The 22,470-nt window shown below is 40.5% G+C and overlaps 2 protein-coding genes across 3 annotated transcripts in view; both read right to left on the bottom strand.

Annotated features, from left to right (window-relative positions):
• The window catches only part of PDE9A (phosphodiesterase 9A), a 107,208-nt gene extending 102,105 nt beyond the window's left edge, over positions 1–5,103 (bottom strand). Inside the window, exon 1 of one of the 2 annotated variants that reach the window (XM_060770274.2) lies at positions 4,533–5,103. In XM_060770274.2, the coding sequence (XP_060626257.2) occupies positions 4,533–4,601 (69 nt within the window). In that variant the 5' untranslated portion in view covers positions 4,602–5,103. The remainder of the gene's footprint in view (positions 1–4,532) is intronic. The other variant, XM_060770275.2, reaches the window with a different exon arrangement.
• A 15,277-nt stretch (positions 5,104–20,380) lies between these two features.
• The window catches only part of SLC37A1 (solute carrier family 37 member 1), a 34,573-nt gene continuing 32,483 nt past the window's right edge, over positions 20,381–22,470 (bottom strand). The window contains exon 19 of the mRNA XM_060770277.2: positions 20,381–22,080. Within this exon, the coding sequence (XP_060626260.1) occupies positions 22,065–22,080 (16 nt within the window). The 3' untranslated portion in view covers positions 20,381–22,064. The remainder of the gene's footprint in view (positions 22,081–22,470) is intronic.

Below are 22,470 nucleotides of genomic sequence, written 5' to 3'. Positions count from 1 at the left end.
GAAGGTCCTAACACAGACTAAGTGTGTGCAACAGCTACAGATACACACAACAGCACACAGTCAGGCAGCTAGAAGTTCCCCAAGGTTGCATTGTCCCAGATATCATGTTTGCCACTCCTGCTTGTCCAAGACACCAAAAGACTCACCAAGAAACTGGAGAGCATTGAAGCAGTCTGTGCTCCAAGTTGGAAAATGAGGCTTGATGTCAAGATCTGTACAAGAGTGGGAAACTGTGGCTCCTGAGATGTTTTTGGCTAGATCTCTCCTAATTCCTTTCCAGATGTGATGTTGGCTGAAGCTAATAGGAGCCGCATGCCAAAAACACCTAGAGCAGCACATCTCAACTTGAGGGTAGGGACCCCTGGGGGGAGTTGCAAGTGGGTGTCAGAGGGATCGCCAAAGACCATCAGAAAACACAGTATTTTATTTTGGTCATGGGGTTCTGTGTGGGAAGTTTGGCCCAATTCTATCATTAGTGAGGTTCAGAATGCTTTTTGATTGTAGGTGAACTATAAATCCCAGCAACCTCAAGTCCTAAATGTCAAGGTCTATTTTCCCCAAACTCTGCCAGTATTCACTTTTGGGCATATTGATTATCCTTACCAAGTTTGGTCTAGATCAAAGTCCACAGTGCTCTCTGGATGTAGGTGAACTACAACTCCTAAACTCTAGGTCAATGCCCTTCAAACCATTCCAGTATTTTCTGTTGGTCATGGGAGTTCTGTGTGCCAAGACTGGTTCAATTCCATTGTTGGTGGAGTTCACAATGCTCTTTGTAAGTGAACTATAAATCCCAGCAACTACAACTCCCCAATGACAAAATCAATCCCCCTCCCAACCCCACCTGCATTCAAATTTGGGCATATCCAGAATTTGTGCCAAATTTGGTCCAGTGAATGAAAATACATCCTGCATATCAGATATTTACATTACGATTCATAAGAGTAGCAAAATTACAATTATGAAGTAACAACAAAAATAAAGTTATGGTTGGGGTCACCACAACATGAGGAACAGTATTAAGAGGTTGTGACATTAGGAAGGTTGTGAACCACTGGCCTAGAGGGTCATACTTGACCAATTACAATAACGTTTACTTAATTTCTGGCAGTATGGCTGATTTGGACCTGTCCATGGTTCTGTAGACCATATTCTGGAACTTCTTGATCAAGAGGGTCATTATCCTCAGCTGTCTTTTACCACTCTCTCCTTGCTTCTTCTTCTTTCTGTTTTCTACTCTTTCTGTGCAGCTTCATCCTGCTCCCAATGGACTTTAACCTGTCTGTGGAAGCCTCAAACAGCCAACGCATGACAATGATAAACAACTGAAACAAATACTTTGAGTGGAGTTAGAATGGGAGGGGAAGAATAAATTGATAACTATTCATGACATCTGGCTTCATGGAGTCTTTTTAGATTTTCTTTCTTTGTCTCCCTCTGTGCTTTAGAAATGAACAGTATGTATGTCTTGTTGAGAGTCAAGATGACAGCCCCCATGATAATTGTGCCGTTTCTTGGAAACTGGATCTTCCTTACAAATTGTGCTGTCGAGTTCTGGCAAATGTAATTTCCTGTATGGGAACTGCAATTATAATAATTCATGTATCTATTTATTGACTTAAATATTTCTATCCTGCTTTTCGCCCTGAAGGCGAATCAAAACAGCCCCGGGAGCATCGTTTTAAAATCAAGAGAATAAGAAAAAAGCCAGACACCCATTAAAGCAAACAAATCCAAACTAAAGAACTAGCAGCTAGTATCACAATAACAGAGGAGGGGTGCGGAAAGGGAGGCAGAGGATCGAAGAGAAGACAAAAAAATGAAACGAAATCAAAATCACGGGGGGGGGGGGGGACTTAGTACGGTAATGGGTAAATAAATATGTCAAGGAAAAAAGTGGACCACATGGAATATGAGCATCCCAATAGCCAACACATGTTAAAGGACTGTGTTCTGAACTTCTGGTGGCAATAGGATGAGAAGAACCACCTGAGCTTCTGGTGGCAAAAGGAGGAAACAAAGCCTCGACCAGCAAACGTGGTGCCTGGGCAGGTTTATATGGGTAAAGGACAACTGCCAATCTCGCAGACTTATACTGCTTAGGGCTTTGAAGCTGATGACTAAAAGTTAGTGCACTTGCAAATGGGCTGGAAGCTATTGAAAACCAATTGCATGCTCTCTAGAATGGGCACTCAGCCAAAACTTTAGCTGCTGTATTTTCATGCCTCTTGAAGTCCACCACAAAAGTGCAATTGCTATTGTGTGTGGATTATGACATCATAATGATGGCTTATTAGGTATAGAATCTTTGAGAAATACTAATGTGTCAGGCATACTATCATTGTCAGGTATCTCAAAAGTTTTTCTCAAAAGGGAAATATTTATTTTGTTTGGGTTGATTTGTTTGTTTTGTTTTTTGCTATAATCTTTTGACAGGATTTGCACACTTGCTTTCTTCTTGGTGCCACAGTGCAGAAGCAAGGGCATGTCCTAAGGGTAAGATTACCTCTAGAGTTACTCCCACTACAATGGGCATTTCATTCCAATGGCAATGGGGATATCCTACTACTGGTAGCAGAAAAAGGATAGTGTGGTAGGTCTGGAGAACAAGCCCTATGAGGAGCAGCTTCAAGAGCTGGGCATGTTTAGCCTGAAGAAGAGAAGGCTGGGAGGAGACATGACAGCCATGTGAGGGGAAGTCATAGGGAGGAGGGAGCAAGCTTATTTTATGCTGCCCTGGAGACTAGGATGCAGAACAATGACTTCAAACTACAGGAAAAGAGATTCCCCCTGAACATTAGGAAGAACTTCCTAACTGTGAGAGCTGTTCAGCAGTAGAACTCTCTGTCCCGGACTGTGGTGGAGGCTCCTTCTTTGGAGGCTTTTAAGCAGAGGATGGATGGCCATCTGTCAGGGGTGCTTTGAATGCAATTTTCCTGTTTTTTGGCAGAAGATTGGACTCTTCCAACACTATGATTCTATGTTTCTTCTGGATCTCAGTCAATTTAACATTTTAATCTAACATTTCAGTTGAACATGGATATATTGTACAGCTAAGGCCCCTTTCACACAGCTGAATAAAATCCCACATTATCTGTTTTGAACTGGAATATATGGCAGATAATCCAGTTCAAACTAGATATTGTGGGATTTTCTGCCTTAATATTCTGGGTTTTATGGCTCTGTGGAAGGGCCCTAAAACACATCTGGAAGCCTATTTCAGCAGAATCCCCATCCTACCTCCTCAGAACTAAATCCTATTAAATTGAGCGTGCTTTATACCCATTTGCGTATGTATAGGATTGAAGCCCAAGTTTGCTATATTTGTTGGTTTTACAAAGGTAGATTAGGGGCCCTTCCACACAGCCCTATATCCCAGAATATGAAGGCAGAAAATCCCACAATATCTGCTTTGAACTGGGTTATCTGAGTCCACATTGCCATATCTGAGTCCACACTGCCAGTTCAAAGCAGATTTTGTGGGATTTTCTGCCTTCATATTCTGGGATATAGGGCTGTGTAGAAGGGATCCTAATCTACCTTTGCTCTGGCAATTGTAATTTCCTGTGGGATTTTCTACCTTGATATTCTGGAATATAGGGCTGTGTAGAAGAGCCCTAGGAAACACTTCGATATTAAACCAGTACTTTGGCCTAATTAGTTAGAGGAAAGTAGATAATGAACTATCTACAATACACTCTTTTTCATCCTGAACAAGACAACATGTGTGACACCATGGCTTGAAAAATACAACTCAAATATGGAAGTGAGTTGGTTTTTCAAGTCAGATTTAGAACATTTGTTGTCCATTCATCATTATAAAGACAGACTCTGAAATGAGAAGCCAGGATGCGCACAAAATAAATATCTGCTATTGTTCTCATTTAGGTTGCAAATACAGCTCCCTCCTTAGTTAACTTCCACACTTTGTTAACTTTCTACTGAAATCATATTGGAAGTTATGGAAGAAGTTTAACGCTGAGTGTGTATGCTCGTGTACAGATAATAAAGTTCTTGCAAACAGATATTTTTACAAAGCAGATAATATAATTTTACAATGATTTTTTTACACTTAAACAATTTGAATCTCCCTATAATTACAGTTCCTTGATGTGCTTTTTAAAAAAACAAACATTTAGTAGATCACTAATTCTGTGATCTACTCCTCTACAAATATAGAAGCCACAAACTCCTCTAAAACTTTGCATTCACATCCATATCTCTGCACTCCAAAATTATTCCAGTCAAGCATGCATTCAGACCCGCATTCCAAATCTCATGCTCTCCTGAGAGCATTAATATGCTGTCAAGAGTCCTCTTGTCATTTATCACAGGCGCTTGTGAAACCAAAGCTTGCGTGAGAATGACACTGCTCATATTTCCAGTCTGCCTCACAGAAGGCAGCAACATTCAGAGTCTAATGAGAGTGCAATCCCACCAACACAACACAGAAAAGAAAAAGAAACCAAATTAATTCAAAGGCAATCAGGTCAAGACAGGAGTGGCACATAAAGAAGGAGTGGGAAAAGTACCTTCTGAATCCTTCCATCAATATCCAAATAAACATACTTGGGCCGGTATGTGGAAGAGCTGGATCCCATCCTTCCAAAGACTTGCCTCTATTCAGACTTTGTGGTAGTTTTCCTAGGTTAACTCTACAGCAGGAAAATGGTCAGGATGGGTAACCGGAGCAGAGCCGCTACTCTGGCTGATGCATGCGCTGCTTTGCTCTCCTCCATTCCCCAGCCGCAAGCTGCCACAGTCCCTCCTCTGACATGCCTGCATTTCTCCCTGCCACCTCCTTTTCATTTTCCCCTCTTCATTCCTGTGACTCCAGCAACCCTGGATGGGAGAGAGCCAAGCCCTGGATCCTGTCTCCAAGTGCCCTCTTGATTCCCATAGCAACTCTCTTTGGCTTCAGAGCCGGGAGCCTCCGGGCAATCGATGTGCAATGCCTGCCGTGTGCGGAAAAGGAGGGTTTGATTAGCTGTGCTTGACACAGAAGACAAAACAGCACTTAGCACTGGGGAAATTAACGGCATTTATCCCACAGTTACTGTCAGTAATCTTGATTGTAACATTTCATCAGCCATCCTTTGAGAAGCCTGTCTACACAGTTTTTCAATGCCTGACAAAACTGCCAGCTGCACTGGCAGCTGAAGTGGATTTTTGAAAAGAGGGGTGGGCATTGTGTCCTGGGAGCTGGCATTTTCCTACCGAAATCAAAACAATTTGTTTGATGCACACTGGATGACTTTAAACTTTTCTCTCCTAAAAAAATCCAAAAGGGGTTTTTTTTTTTGGTAAAAACACATATTCAGCAAAATGAATCACAGAATCAGAGTTGGAAGAGATCACAAGGGCCATCTAGTCCGACCCCATTCTGCTATGCAGACATGCACAATCAAAGCACTCCCAACAGATGGCCATCCAGCCTCTGCTTAAAACTCTCCAGGAAGGAGACTCCACCACACTTCAATGGAACATATTCCACTGTTGAGCAGATCTTATTGTCAAGGTCTTCCTAATATTTAGGTACAATCACTTTTCCTGCAATTTGAATTCATTGTTCCATGTCCAAGTCTCTAAAGCAGTGGTTCTCAACCTTCCTAATGCCACAACCCCTTAATACAGTTCCCCATGTTGTGGTGACCCCCACAACATGAGGAAATTATTTTTGTTGCTACTTATTAACTGTAGTTTTACTGCTGTTATGAATCGTAATGTAAATGTCTAATATGCAGGATATATTTTCATTCACTGGACCAAATTTGACACAAATACCGATACACCTAATTTTGAATGCTCGTGAGGTTAGGCGGGATTTATTTTGTCATTTGGGAGTTGTTGCTGCTGGGATTTATAGTTCACTTGTAATCAAAGAGCATTCTGAACTCCACCAACAATGCAATTGAACCAAACTTGGCACACAGGTCTCCCATGACCGACAGAAAATACTGGAAGGGTTTGGAGGGCATCGACTTTGAGTTTTAAGTTTTAATTCACGTAGTAGTTCTACCTACAAGCACTGTGAAACAATGATGGATCTGGACCAAACTTGGGACGAATATTCAAAACACCCAAATGTGAACACTGTTGGAGTTTGGGGAAAATAGACCTTGACATTTGGGAGTTGTAGTTGCTGGGATTTACAGTTCACCTACAATCAAAGAGCATTCTGAGCCCCACCAATGATAGAATTGGGCTGGACGTCCTACCCAGAACTCCCATGGCCAACAGAATAAATAAAAATACTGTGTTTTCTGATGGTCTTTGGTGACCCCTCTGCCACCCCCCCCCCTATGAACCCCAGGTTGAGAAGCACTACTCTAGAGGAGCAGAAAACAATGCTCTGAGGAACTATAACTGCTTGTTTTGTGGCTGTAGCTCTGGGTCCTAAAACCATTAACCTTATGCAAAATAAAAGCTAATGATGTACTGGTGTCTTATAATTTATTCCACAAAAATATTTAAAGTGAAGATAATGCCTTATTCTTTTCTTCATATAAATTCTAGGGATCGTTTATTGAATGTCACATGCAAGGAAAATTATGTGTTGTTTTTGGCATATAGAATGCACTAGTAAAGTTAAAGGTTTCCCCTTGACATTAAGTCTAGTTGTGTCCAACTCTTGGGTGTGTGTGTGTGTGTTCATCTCCATTTCTAAGCTAAAGAGCTAGCGTTGTCCGTAGATGCCTCCTAGGTCATGTGGCCAGCATGACTGCATGGAGTGCCGTTACCTTTCCACCAAAGCAGTACCTATTGATCTACTCACATTTGCATTTTTGAACTGCTAGGTTGGCAGAAGCTGAGGCTAACAATGGGAGCTCACCCCATCTGTGGATTTGGACCACAGACCTTCTGGTCAGCAAGTTTTGCAGCTTAGCAGTTTAACCCACTGTGCCACCGCAGCCCCTATAAAATGCACTGCTGTAGGACTAATTATAGACTTGACTTCTAGTAGAACAAGTTGGCTTGAAAAAAGATTTTGCATACAGTGGGTACTTGGTATCCGCTGAGGTTTGGATACCAAAATCCAGAGATACTCAAGTCCCATTATATACAGTGATATTAAAAAATGGAAAACCAAGATTCAAGCTGTGGATGGTTGAATCTGTGGTTGCAAAATCTGTGGATATGGACAGCCAACTGTATTCAATTACATGCCAGTTTTATAGTCTGAGTGAAATCACAGAAGGTAATTCTGATATATTTTTGAGTGACAGCCACCTTTTGACTCCAATCATTCAAAGCATTAAGGAATTGTGTACCAGATTATTTGAGACTTATTTTTAGACATACTGATTGCAACCTTAACTCGCTTTACTGTGGATTGAATTGGAAAACACAGAATCTGAGAAAATATACTTCTCCAATGAACATTTATTGATTTACACCTCACCTTTCCTCTGAAAAAAGGAATTTACATTTTTTAAATGAAGCAGAGATAAAAAAAACTGCAAGCTAATTATAATCTTAAAGCAAAATTAAACGTAATACATTGAAAATAAATTTGAAGTAAAAGCAATGAAAAGTGCAACAGTAATAAAGAAAATGAATTAAACATTAAGCACCACACATTAAGCCCCTCTTTCCTTAGCAACCAGCTGATTGCCAAAATCCTGTCTGAAAAAAAAAAGGCATTGCCTGGAGGCAAAAAGACAACATGAATGGGACCAGAAATCTTTTTTCTTTTTTTTCTTTCCTCTTAAATCATTGTGTTGGCCTCTCCTTTCCAACTTGATAAGTGTGTGTGCACATTTGAGTTTCCTACAACTTATGTTGAGTTGCCTACAACCCCATGTTTCCTAAGGCAAGGAGGTCTCCTTCAGATATTTTGAATTCTATGTTCCATCTAACGCAATTCTTGTCAATACTATCTAGGAGTAATAGACTAAAATGTCTTGAAGGCACCAGCTTGTAGAAGCACAGCACTTTCATCCCATGCTCTTGTTCCTTAGCTATAATTTACATGGTCCCATTCCTTTGTCTTGTTTACAGTCTAGTCATGTCTTAGGATAGTTGTCACCATAAGTTATTTGGTGTTGTTCTGAGTTTTAAATTGTTCTGAGTTTTAAATTGTTTTACTTTATTTTATTGTACTGTGTGTCTATTTTATGCTCTGTTTTAGGCACTTTGTACCATACGTAAGCCGCCCCAAGTCCCTTCAGGGAGATGGAGGCAGTGTACAAAAATAAAGTTATTACTGTATTGTCGAAGGCTTTCATGGCCGGAATCACTGGGTTGTTGTAGGTTTTTCCGGGCTAAATGGCCATGTTCTGGAGGCAATTTTTAAAAAAAATTGCCTCCAGAACATGGCGATATAGCCCGGAAAAATCTACAACAACCCAAAGTTATTACTATTATTATTAAGCTGCTCGTAAGGCATGATGTTAGAGATATTTTATAAAGGTAATTTGTCTTGGATTCCCTTATTTGAAAAACAAACAAAAAAATTATCCTAGAGCAGCGTTTCTCATCCTGGAGGTCGGAACCCCTGGAGGGGTCGCAAGGAGGTGTCAAAGGGGTCACCAAAGACCATCAGAACACAGAGTTTTTTCTGTTGGCTATGGGGGTTCTATGTGGGAAGTTTGGCCCAATTCTATCGTTGGTGGGGTTCAGAATGCTCTTTCATTGAAAGAGAACTGTACACGCCAACAACTACAACTTTCAAATGTCAAGGTCTATTTTCCCCAAACACCACCAGTGTTCACGATTGGGTATATTGAATACTTGTGCCAAGTTTGGTCCAGATCCATCATTGTTTGAGTCCACAGTGCTCTCTGGATGTAGGTGACCTACAACTCCAAAATTCAAAGTCAATGCCCACCAAACCCTTCCAATATTTTCTACTGGTCATGGGAATTCTGTATGCCAAGATTTGTTCAATTCTATCGGTGGAGTTATGAATGCTCTTTGATTGTAGGTGAACTATAAATCCCAACAACTACAACTCCCAAATGACAAAATAACCTCCCCCCCCCCCCATCCCCACCAGTATTCAAATTTGGGCATATTGGGTATTCGTGCCAAATTTGGTCCAGTGAATGAAAATACATCCTGCATCTCAGATGTTTACATTACGATTCATAACAGTAGCAAAATTACAATTATGAAGAAGCAACTAAAGTAATGTTGTGGTTGGGGGTCACCACAACATGAGGAACTGTATTAAGGGGTTGTGGCATTGGGAAGGTTGAAAACCACTGTCCTAGAGGGGTTTGTTGCTGTTCCTGCTGTTCTTGAAATATATTGGATTTTCTTTCCCAAGAAAGATTGGAGTAGACACAAATATAGATTGTGATAAAGATTTCTCATGGTCTACTGGAGTAGGACTCTAGGAGACCAAAGTCTGAATCTGTGCTTCGTTTTAGAAACCCTCTGGATGATTTTGTGTAAATCACATTCTCTCCGCCACAGAGGAAGGTAACGGCAACCCCCTCTGGATGAATTTCATCAAGAAAGCCCCGGAGTAATGTTGCTTTAGGGTTGCCATAATTCAAAAATAGCTTGAAGGCACACAGCAATAAGCCTAAAGGACTGAAAAAAGTCCTAGAGTCTTCATGTAGAAAGATAAGTAGATGAAACATTTTGATATTCTTTATTATCTCAAATAAATCTGAAATAATTCAGGATAATTTGACATTTTGGGAAGCACAGGTATGAGTACTTACGTCTACTTTATTGAAAGTGTATGACTTGAAGCCATATGTGTGTTTCTTTTTTAAAATAACAAGTCTAGTACATCTGTCATAGTAACAGAACTGAAGAATGGGAGAAGTGTGTGTATGTCTGTGGGTGTAGATTAGCTATTATTATGTCCAAGTAAGATCCACTAAATTATGTAGTAAATGGACACAAGGTTGTGTCTAAGTATTAGCAATGCTCTCCCAACTTGTCTCCAAAGTAAATTTAGATTTAATTGGGAGTATGTTATGTAAAGGCTCACTATAAAATGTACATTGATAGCTGAATGACAGTTTGCACCATTTATTTTGACATATGTCCAATATTTTTTTACATTAAAGCACAGTTATAAGTGAGCGGCAAATGGCAAACAGAACAAGTCTCCCATCTCTGCTTTGATTCATTTAAAGAAAATATTAAAGGTTTGCAATCATCATAGATCCCCATGAAGCTGTCACAACAGGGAGTTATACAAAACTTCAAAAGGCTGAACTTGGGAGGACAGAAAAGAAATGAATTGCTGAAGCAATTAAATTGGATCTATATTACAATTGACCCATATGGATTGGTACAAGCGCTCAGAGATTTTGCTCCACAACAGGTCCAGACCTATCATAAGTAGCTCATTTGAAAACTAAGCCACCCACGAATGGAAGGCAGCTCCACTAACAGTAGTGAGAAGACCTATCCATCCTAATCTCCAAAAACAGGACACAGTTGGGTTGCTGTGAGTTTTCCAGACTGTATGGCCATGTTCAAGAAGCATTCTCTCCTGATGTTTCACCCACATCCTCAGGAGTTGAGGCATCCTCAGAAGTTGAGGGCTCTGCTGGAAACTAGGCAAGTGAAGTTTAAATATCTGTGGCATGTCCAGGGTGGGAGAAAGAACTCTTGTCTTTTTGAGAATTGTATGATACTGCCAATTTGCCTTCCCTCCATTAATGTAGCACTCTTTTTATTGATAAGTAAAACCCACCAATGTCTTCTGATAGTGTTGCCTTCACATTACTGACTTCAATGTGATAGATCCTTTCTGCTTCTGTGCCAATATGCCAGGCCAGCAGTTATGCGTTGTTAGTGGGCATGATTCTCCTTCTCTCCACATCTCCCATTCCAAAATTGGTTGTTTTTGTTTTAAGAATCCATTTATTTTCTGTTCTTTTAAATTGTTTTCTACATTAGTGTTAAAGCAAAATTAAATAAATCTATATATATAAATTTGTTAGGGGCATCCAACGAGGAAACAAAACTCAAAAACCCCCCAATGAAACTTAACCAAAATTCCCATGCCCATAACACAACCCACAAGGTACAAACATATCTACTCAAAATGAAAAACAACACAACAACACACCCACAAAACGGCAAAACAACAAAACTCAAAAAAACCCCAACGAAACTTAACCAAAATCCCCGTGCCCATAACACAACCCACAAGGTACAAACATATCTACTCAAAATGAAAAACAACACAACAACACACTCACAAAACGGCAAAAAAACAAAACTCCAAAATCCCCCAACGAAACTTAACCAAAATCCCCGTGCCCATAACACAACCCACAAGGTACAAACATATCTACTCAAAATGAAAAACAACACAACAACACACTCACAAAACGGCAAAACAACTGAGCATGCGCATTGGCGCCCAGCCGCAAGTTCCCTGGCGCGCGCACATGGCCTTCCGGCCAACGTTCCCTCTGCGGAAACCATGCCCACTCCAAGCCCCGCCGTGCCGCTTCCCGCACACGCACACCTCCTGCCGCACACACACACGCAACCCCACGCTCCATCACTCCCCCCACCGCCGCACACACACGCAACCCCACTCCCCCCGTCGCACACACACACGCAACCCCACTCCCCCCGCCGCCGCACACACACACGCAACCCCACGCTCCATCACTCCCCCCGCTGCCGCACACACACACACGCAACCCCACGCTCCATCACTCCCCCCGCTGCCGCACACACACACATGCAACCCCACGCTCCATTACTCCCCTGCCCCAATCTTACCTCCTTTTACTTCAGGCCACCTCCAAACCCCACCCCGCCCCTTCCCGCCCTGTCAAAATCTAGGAAAGACAGGAAGGAAGGAAAGAAGGAAGAAAGAGAAAGGGAGGTAAAGAAAAAGGGGGAAGGAAGGAAAGTTAGAGGAAGAAGAAAAGGAAAGAAAAGGAAAGATGGAAGGAAAGAAAAGAGAGACAGCAGAAGAGAAAGAAAAAGGGGGAAGGAAGGAAAGGGATAGAGAAAGAAGAGGAGAAGGAAAGATGGGAAGGAAGGAAGGAGGGAGGGAGGGAAAGAAGGAGAGAAAGAGGGAAGATTGGCCACAGCAACACGTGGCGGGTAAAGGTTGTTATTTCTATTATTATGATGATGATGCTATTATTCTTCCTCTGAGACCCTTTTAGGGGGAATGGGAGAGGTGTCAGGTCCCGGAGGCAATGCATTGCATTATTGTTATTGTTATGATGGTGGTGAAATAAAAGGAAATAAAAAGTGAAAGAAGGAAGCAAACAGGGAGGGAAGAAAGGCAAAGGAAGAAAGGGGGAGGGAATGAAGGAAAGAGAGAAGGATGAAACCAAGTAGTGAAAGAAAGAGGTAGAGAAGGAAGAAAGGAGAGAAAGGGGGAGGAAAAGGGGGAAGGAATAGGTAGGGACCTCTCTTTCATAATAGTCCAGATATCTACCTCAACTTTGATAAGTTTTACTATAGGCCACAGCAACGCGTGGCAGGGCACAGCTAGTACATAATAAAAACCAACAGGTAGGACATAGGGCAGAAAAGTGGTGATATGGAGGCGGCACAGAAGAGAAAATGCTGGACTATAGATTACCAACCTGCAGAGACATGACATACCTATTTTGGGATGTTTCCATTATTCAGTGTGATGAATGTTTATGACCTTGTTGTGAACTAGCAGGCTGGTGTGATAAAGCTTGAGAATTTTCAAAACATGTCTACTTTCTTATAGTGTTTAAAAAACAAATTTCATCTTCAGAATTCATGGGTGATCAGTCTGAGAGATCATAGAGTACGAATAATGGTTTTGGAAGAAATGAACAGAAGCAGCTATTCAAAAATATTCAAGTTTATCACTACCTGATTTTTAAGAAATGAAAGAAATAATGAGATATTTATCCTTGGATTCAAGTATGAACCCAATAGATAGGAAGGCTTTTCTCAGAGAAGAATCAAGTTTCTCTGGCAAATCTTAAATGTAATTCAGAGAAGAATTTCTTCTTTCTCCCCACCCGCTTGCACTCCACTTCTATTGAATGGTAGTGCGGAGGTATGTGGCCAGCAGAGCTGGTGTCTTGGGGATCATGGTTGGTGAAAGTGAGATGGCTTTGGGGTGTTACTTTTTAAGAAACTTTATTATAATTTAAACTCTCCCATCTCTTCAAAACACTAGAAACAGCTTCAATGTACTGAATTGCTTTTCCCTGCACAAAAAGAAGTATTTCATTTATTGGCTGGTTCAACCCGATCTTCCTCCTTGGGTGTCAGCCCCTGGCAGGTTTGGCCCCAACTACATTGCCATTATAATGCAGATTGAACTGGATTATATGGCAGTATAGACTCATATAATCCAGTTCAATGCAGCTCAATCTACATTATATGATTATTCACTGACCATATAATGCAGTTTCAGAATGCAGTTTACCTGCACTGAACTACATTATATGGCAGTGTACACTCATATAATCTAGTTCAATGCTGTTAAACTGCATTCTGAAACTACATTATATTACAGTGTAAATGGGGTCTGAGTTTGTCTATAGTCTTTTGCCTCTTTCTTCACCAAACAGCTGCATGTCAGCTGTGAAATTCATTAAAGTACTATTTGCATGTTGCTTTTCTGGATTATGATTTATTTTTATTTTTTTTCTTCCTTCAAGCATTTTTGGAGTGTTTTGAGTAAAGTCAAGTGGAGTCTTTGACACAGAATATGACATGTTAAGCTTCTCTGTGTTATTCAAGTCTATCCAGGTGTTACAGGTTTCAGGAATAAGCCAAGCACTAAATGGAACCAAAATACAAAAATCCCTAACATCTTTCCCATGTGACTCCAGAAAGCTCAGATGTGTCCCAGCAGAGATCCACCCTCTGGCTAAAGTACACACAAAATTGTCTATAATTTGGTCCATCAATCCTATGACTCCCACTACCCTGGTTGCCTCCTTTAACTTCGTCTGTTTCTCACAGTTTCAGGGTTACTTTTGGCCCAATTTCCTGTTCCCATTATACTTCTTTGTTTCCAATTTCTTTTGCCAATTCTCTTCAGGGCTTTGTTTAACTCTTTTAGCACTTATTGCTGTCTGTTTTTTAAAATTATAAATCCTTGTTTTCCTTTCATTTCCTTTGCACCTAGAGCCTAAATTAAACACACACAAGACAGTTAGTTCTGCTAGAAACAATATAAAGAGGCCTCTCATTTTGCTTTGCGGTTTTGGTTGTGTTGCTTCAAATTTTGTTATATAAGCATGTCAAACCTGATATGTCGTTTCCTTGACAAGATTTTTTCAGAGGGATTGGCATTGCTTTCCTTTGAGGCTGAGAGAGTGTGACTTGCCAAGGCTTCCACTGCTGATCAGGGAGTTGAACCAGTCTCTCAACCCTCAAACCACTTCACCAGATTGATCTCTTATTTTGTTTGCTGTTTCCATTTTAAAAAGGAGACACAGTTATTTAATTAAATCTGAAATAAAGCCTTATCATTTTACAACACAGCAATAACACTCATTAGGGTGTGATGAAAATGTTGGTTTCTATTCTTTCCATTCCATCTGGAAAACACCTAGGAGCCTCTGATTAAATCTGATTTCTTCTTTCCTTAGGAAATCTATTAAAGACAATCCCTGTTTGATCAATAACACCACCTGCTGGTGGTCATGATTGCAGCAGGCTCAGAAGAATTATCTTTTGAGAATTCTTGGAGAACAGGAGAAGTCCCAACAGATTGGAGGAGAGCAAATGTTGTCCCTATCTTCAAGAAGGGAAAAAAGAGGACCCAAACAATTACTATTCAATCAGCCTGACATCAATACCAGGAAAGATTCTGGAGCAGAGCATAAGGGAGGCAGTCTGTAATCATTTAGAAAGGAATGCTGTGATTCCTAACAGTCAACATGGGTTTCTCAAAAACAAGTCATGCCAGAACTAATCTTATCTCTTTTTTCAATAGAGTTACAAGCTTAGTAAATGCAGGGAGTGCTGTGGATGTAGCATATTTTGATTTCAGTAAGGCCTTCGACAAAGTCCCCCATGACCTTCTTGCAAGCAAACTAGTCAAATATGGGATAGGCAATACCACTGAATATGTAATTGGTTAAGTGACTGAACCCAAAGGTTGCTCACCAATGGTTTCTCTTCATCCTGGAAAGAAATGACTAGTGTAGTGTTGTAGGGTTTGGTCCTGGGCCCAGTGCTGTTCAGCATCTTTATTAATGACTTGGATGAAGGTTTAGAGGGTGTGCTTATCAAGTTTGCAGATTAGGAGGGATAGCTAATATTCCAAAGGATTAAAATCAGAATTAAAAAATGACCTTCATAGATTAGAGAGCTGGGCCAAAACTAACAAAATGAATTTCAACAAGGACAAATCAAGATACACTTAGGCAGAAAAAATGAAATGCAAAGAAACAGAATGGGTGATGTCTGGCTCAACAACAGTACATGTGAATAAGATCTTGGAGTCTTTGTGGACAACAAGTTGAACATGAGCCAAGAGTGTGATGCAGCAGCTCAAAAAGCCGATGGGATCCATTGGGCTGCATCCAAGAGTCTAGTGTCCAGATCGACAGAAGAAATCATGGAGCCTTTGTATTCCGCTTTGGTTAGACCTCATCTGGAATACTGCATCCAATTCTGGGCACCACAGTTCAAGAGATATTGACAAGCTGGAAGGTGTCCAAGGGAGGACTAAAATGATCAACGGTCTGAAGACCATGCCTTATGAGGAGCGTCTTAAAAAACCAAGTATGTTTAGCCTGCAGAAGAGAAGGTTGAGAGGAGACATGATAGTCATGTATAAATATGTGAAAGTGTGTCATAAGGGAGAGGGAGCAGACTTGTTTTTTGCTGCTCTTGAAACAAGGACTAGGAGCAATGAGTTCAAATGACAGGAAAGGAGATTCCACCTGAACATTAGGAGGAACTTTCTGACCGTGTGAGCTGTTCAACAGTGGAACTGTGTGATGGAAACTACTTCCTTGGAGACTTTTAGGCAGAGGCTGGATGGCCATCAGTCAGGGATACTTTGATTGTGCTTTTCCTGCATGGCAGGGAGATAGACTGGATGGCCCAAGTGGTCTCTTCCAACTCGATTATTCGATGAGTCTATGATTCTATGACTCCTTTTGGATCACCGCTCTGAGAATCTCTCAGTGAGAATGAAGGATTTGGAGGATAAGTAATGTTTCTAAGCTCTGTTCTTTTTTGCTTTTGATTCTACAGTAGTAAAACTTCAACCCTCGTTTACTTAATACTGTTATCTGAACGTAACTCCTTCATTTGCTCCATGTTACCTGTTTGCCAGCCTTCCTGTCTATTTGGCACACTTGTGCAATTCCTATGAACTATTAGTCTGACCTATTGGATGGGGAAATCTGAAAGATGTTGGTGATCCAATCTCTAATTAAAGTCCTGCTCCTCCAAAGAGCCCCACCACCTTCCAGGGAAGGCAATTCCTTTCACCATTGAACAGTTCTAACAAGAAATCAGCAAATTATTCCTAATGTTATATGGAATCTTTTTTAATCCATTGGTTTGTTTTCTAGTCTCTGCAGCAGCAGAAAACAAGCAGGATCCACTTTTTACATGGCTTCACATTTGATATTTAAAGATAGCTATCACATCACCTTCTCCAAAAAGACCTACATGCCACCCTAAACACCTTCGCATAAACATATGAGAAGCTCAGCCTGTCATTGAACACCGAGAAAACCAGTGCTCTTCCAGCAGGCATCAGCCAATTCATCTGCAATGCCAGAAATACAGCTTAATGGTGTAACATTAGAAAATGTTGACCATTTCCACTACCTTTACTCCGAAAAATCCTACAAATCTCTTGGGAAGAGAGGTGGACAAATCAGCGTGCTGGAATAAGCAAAGACCACCAGCATTGAAGCGATGCTCCTCCGCCATCAACTCCGCTGGACCAGCCATGTTGTCCGAATGCCCAATCACCGTCTCCCAAAGCAGTTACTCTACTCTGAACTCAAGAATGGAAAACAGAATGTTGGTGGGCAGGAAAAGAGATTTAAAGATGGGCTCAAAGTCAACCTTAAAAACTGTGGCATAGACAACGAGAGCTGGGTAGCCCTGGCCCTTGAGTGCTCTAGCTGGAGGTAAGCTGTGACCAGCAGTGCTGTAGAATTTGAAGAGGCATGAATGGAGGGTGAGAGAATCGTGCCAAGAGGAAGGAGCATCAAACCAACCCCGACTGGGACTACCTTCCACCTGGAAACCGACGCCCTCACTGCGGGAGAACATGCGGGTCAAGAATAGGGCTCCACAGTCACTTATGTACCCACCACCAGGACACCGAACCTGGAGGACTATCATACTCGGACAATGAGGGATCACCTAAGTAAGTCTTCAAGCTAAACATATCCACCTCCCTAAATGATTCCATCCTAAGGTTTGATTTCCAGACCACTGATGATCTTGGACACCTTTCTTTGGACAAATTCCAGCTATCAATATACTCCTTGGATGATGGTGCCCAGACATGGATGTAGCACTCCAGGTGAGATCTGACCAAAGCAGAATAGAATGGCACTTCTACTTCACTTGACTTGGACACTATACTCCTATTGAGCTCAGAATTGGTCATTTTGCATTCTGATCCTGTGCTTTGAAGTATTTGCTTTCCTCACCTCACTCCATTTGTCCTGTATACATTTAATAAGCATGCCGCTTATGAATCCTTAGGAAATGTTGCATAGAATAAGTAAAGAGGTAGTACAGGAATACCTGACTCCTCCTAAATGAAATCAGGTCTTCATGGCCAAATGAATTACATCCAGGGGATTAAAAGAACTGGTAGAGCTAACCTTAGAATCACTGGCAATAAGCAATTGAGAATTACCGAATTTCGGTATTCTGGATAAGAAATACTCACCTTGTGTAAAAGTTCTAGGTGTGAACATTTTACAGTGTTTCATGCTGTGAAATACTAAAAATCTGGGGAGTAAAGAAACATTTCACTGAGGGGATTCTTATTTGGAATAGACAATACCTTCATTTTGTATTTTCTCCATAGCTACAGCCTTGGATGAATAATTGTTTTATTACTGTGTAGCACGAAAGGGCCCATACAGTAATGCTCCTTGTAGTTAAATGGAAAGAGGATTTTTTCAATATGGCTCCAGAGTGTTCTGTTTGCAACACACATCAGGCATATATGGGGTGGGGAGGTTGTGGAGGGGGAGAGAAGACATCCCGACTAGCTTTGGGAACATGGTCAGAATTTTGGCACAGGAGTCTTGAGTTTCTGGGAAATCCCAGCTATAAAAATTGTCTGGACTTATTTTATGAAAGCAGTGGACAATTTAACAGACAATTGGAACTTTCTATAAGCTGCTGGCAGGCAAAATTATACATGAACCATGTCAAAATGGCTGTTAGATCATTCAGAGCTAACAGCCAAGAAAGAGAAATGAATTTTCCTCCATTAACGAAAGGTAGGTGACCCATTTGGAAAAACCCTAGAACTGATGGCGACATTTTGCACTTAAAAAGAGAAGCTGTTGAGTACATGGGTTATTTGAGAGAGAATTGTGTGCTGGCTTCTCTAGGAAATTGAAGCAATTTCATATAAAATTGTGCGGTAACTTTTCATTATGACAATCGTTATGTGATTTTTAAAAATGCTGAAAACCAAAAGAAGGAATCTCTTACTCTCATATTAAAACAGTCAGAAACTGCCGAAACACACACTGCTAACTTGGGAAAAAAAACTATTCTTGGAAACTACTTTCAGCAGCTATGTTTCCTGTCCCACATGTAGAAGCTAGCTAAAAGAAAAGATACAGAAGTCAGTGAATGTTTAAAAAGCTTTAGGTGGCCCATTCTACTGTATTTACTCAACTCCAAGAGGGTGCGCGGATGATGAAACTGTTAACATTACCAATGTAGTTTCAAACAGATATATTACAAAAAAATGAGGAAGAGCTAACCATATATTAGTTGTTGCTATGTATAGATTGAGTTAAATGACTTATGACATTTTATATTTCAGTGACCATAATGGCTGTCCTGAAGTTTATTCTTCACACACACTAAACATATTCATTTTATGCCTAACAACAGTTGTACCACTGCAGCTACACATACATTAGAAAAGCAACTCCGTTCAGATCATTTCAGGTTTGAACAAAGAGGATACATACAATAAAATAATTGCAGAGTCTAGGCTGTTCAAAAGTAAAGATAACTGGTGGGCAGACAAGTGGGGGCGGATTTCACAGAACAGGGATCGGTTTGTTCTTTAGAGGCACATCAAGGACAAGTTAAATAGATGTTTAAAAGAACCAGAAACAGCATCAGAAAAAAGAGATATTCATAACAGAACAGCCTGCTGGACTGCAGCTGGTGTGTTAGAGGTGGAATATGTGTATAGCTGAAAAGTGAACGGCTGCCTTTTAAATACTGTACTTTCTTTCTCTTATTTTCCCAGGCAAAAATCAGTCTTTCAGATACCTGTACCATAGGGTATATATCAGGCATGGGCAAACTTGGGCCCTCCAGGTGTTTTGGACTTTAACTCCCACATTCCCAAGAGCTGGTAACAGCCTCAGGCCCCCTCCTTTTCCCCCTCAGCCAAAGTGACTGAGGGGGGAAAGGAAGGGACCTGAGGCTGTTAGGAATTATGGGAGTTAAAAGTCCAAAACACCTGGAGGGCCCAAGTGTGCTCATGCCTGACATATATGTATAGATACAGTTGATGTTTCTTTTCTCTTGCAAGGAGCAATTGGGGAAAAAGAAAAATTCAAAAACATATTGTTAGTGGGAGAACAGTTCAGCAGGCCACCCTCATATCATTTCTCTACTCTGTTAATTTCACTGCAGCTTTTTAGTAAAACAATTATTTGAAGATTGTCCATATATCAATAAATACCCACAGCATGAAAACAAACAGTAAACTAACCAGCATGCATCCTTAATGCCAAGACATTTTGCTGACTCATACGTCCCAAACTGGAAACTAGCCAAAACTAGAAAGGAAATCAAAATATGAATTATCAGATAGTGAAGCTAATTCTGACTGCTGTATCTGGAAGCCAGGGCTTCCTGATTCATCTTAGAATCAGAGAGTTGGAAGAGACCTTGTGGGCCATTCAGTCCAACCCCCTGCTAAGAAGCAGGAAAACCGCATTCAAAGCACTCCTGACAGATGGCCATCCAGCCTCTGTTTAAAACTCCAAAGAAGGAGCCTCCACCACACTCCAGCGCAGAGAGTTCCACTGCTGAACAGGTCTCACAGTCAGGAAGTTCTTCCTAATGTTCAGGTGAAATCTCCTTTCTTGTAGTTTGAAGCCATTGTTCCACATCCTTGTCTCCAGAGCAGCAGAAAACAAGCCTGCTCCCTCCTCCTTATGACTTTCCCTCACGTATTCCCCTCACATCTTGTGTTAAAACTGTGTTGTATACTGCTTTCAAAAAGAAACCAACAACTAGAAAGTGGTAAATTGTTTAACTTTAATAAATACACATTAGCAAAACACAGACTGAAAACTACAAAAGTCCCCACTTTTATAATATATACCTTACTTTTCTTTTTTAAAAAAGAGTTATGTACTAAACCTTTACAGAGCAGAAGCCAGCTTTTCACTGGTGGCATTTTACAGAAGGATCCTTAACAATGTGGACAAATGGTTAACACTTGTGCTTTCATGGAATAATTTCTCTCCCTGCCTTTGGTAAAATGTTCATTTTTTTCCTGCTTATATGTAACTACAATGCAGATTAAGGCTGTGGAAGTCCAGGTATGAATATCACATTTGCCATCAGTGAAAATACTCAGTAGTAAATCTAAGTTCAGCTACTGAATGAATAACGCTATTATTTCTTCAACAAAGAGTGTCCTGTGATAAGGGCACTCTAATTAGTTATATTCAGGACCGGGAATCAAAATAATGAGTCACAGGTATGACTAAAGCTCCAGAGAAAAGCATCACAATGTTGAATTATAAGGGATTCTGATGAATGCACAGAACACCACAAAAGCAGGAACGTCTCTATTCACTTTGTTACTGGGAATGGTTTTAAATAAGCAATAGGAAGATCCAGCATTCATTATATCAGATGATCAAGGCTAATTTTACTTTTCAAAACAGTAAGAATGTTATCTTGCAGCTTTAGCTATGACTAAAGTTGATGCATTACTTCTGCATTTATTTTGTACGACCCTCAATTATAAGCAGACGCATACACGAAAATACATGACAGAAGGTTCAATAGCAAGTCATCTGGTCTTGTTTTATGTCATCTATACAATCAGCCACATCTGATCAATATACCAAATCTAGTAAGCTTCCAAATGGTACTATGTTACAGATAATGGATAAGGATGCTTTTCTTCAGTTGCTTACTCACTAGAGTCCATGAGATTAAACTTGAATCAGGAAAATGGGTTAGTTACTATGACTACTATGTATCTTTGATACATTGGTTCCAACTTAATACATGCCAGATATTGTCTTCGCAGCTTGCAGAATGTGAAAAGTTATTTGTTAGCACTGCTTAATAGGGAGATCCTGTTTTCTGACAAATGAAAAAGTTGCACACATTCAACAACGGCAATTCTAGCACAGTCAAAACATGACATAAAGGACACTTTGCTCAAAATTTTGCTAATCCTTTTTAGCACACTGAAAACAAACAACTGAAATTAACTTAGTCCCTTGCTCTCAGATCTGTTTCAGTCTATTAAATTACCCTGAAACCAACCATGTAGTATAACATTTACTTAAGACAAATGAATATCAAGGCACATTTTCTTTGGCTCAGTTGTGCTTTAAAAGAGCGACTACTTCCTTTCTTTAAATGACAGCTTCCTGAGATATTGCGACATGTGCAAATGAAAAAGAGAGAGAAAATACACAGATGACTTTCTTAAGCCTTCTTCACCAATTGTGCAAAGAATTTCAAAAACGTAACTCAAATACAGAGCAACTACTTCCATCAAAACCTGGATCCAGAGAAACATGTGCAACATGGATTCCTCTTCCCACCACCATCAATGTCCTGGCTGATAAAACCATTTCCTTCCTGAGTGGGCGGGAAAAATAAATAGGCTATCTGGATCATTTTTTTAAAGAATTATTTAAAATGTATCATGTAGTGTACTTCTTGCCAGATAATCAGTGCTCTTTAAACCTGAAAAAGAATGACAAATATTAGCAACAAGTAACAAAACCTGATAATCGGCAATCAGTGACTTTGAAGAAGGAGCCCCCTACTTTTATATGCTTTTTAGTTCGAATGTATGACCAACCCATAGCAATTTAAGGCAAGGAAAGCTATTTTAATCTATTTCTCTCTCTCTCTCTCTCTCTCTCTCTCTCTCTCTATATATATATATAAGTCAAAGTCTGTTTGTTTGTTTGTCTGTCAGTACCACATGTTGCTAGGAAAGGGTTGGCCCTTGATGATGTCATTGGATTGGCCCTTCTGTGATGTCACTAGGAAAGAAGGGAATGAAGTATGAAGTATGAGGGGAAGGGAGGCAGGAAGAAAGGAAGTGCGGGAAGAAAGAAAAAAGAGGGG

Source organism: Anolis sagrei, chromosome 3 (genome assembly GCF_037176765.1).
Source record: "Anolis sagrei isolate rAnoSag1 chromosome 3, rAnoSag1.mat, whole genome shotgun sequence".
NCBI classification, from domain to species: Eukaryota; Metazoa; Chordata; class Lepidosauria; order Squamata; family Dactyloidae; genus Anolis; species Anolis sagrei.
Note: the sequence above shows the minus strand (reverse complement) of the source record. Positions and strands in the feature narration are given on the sequence as shown.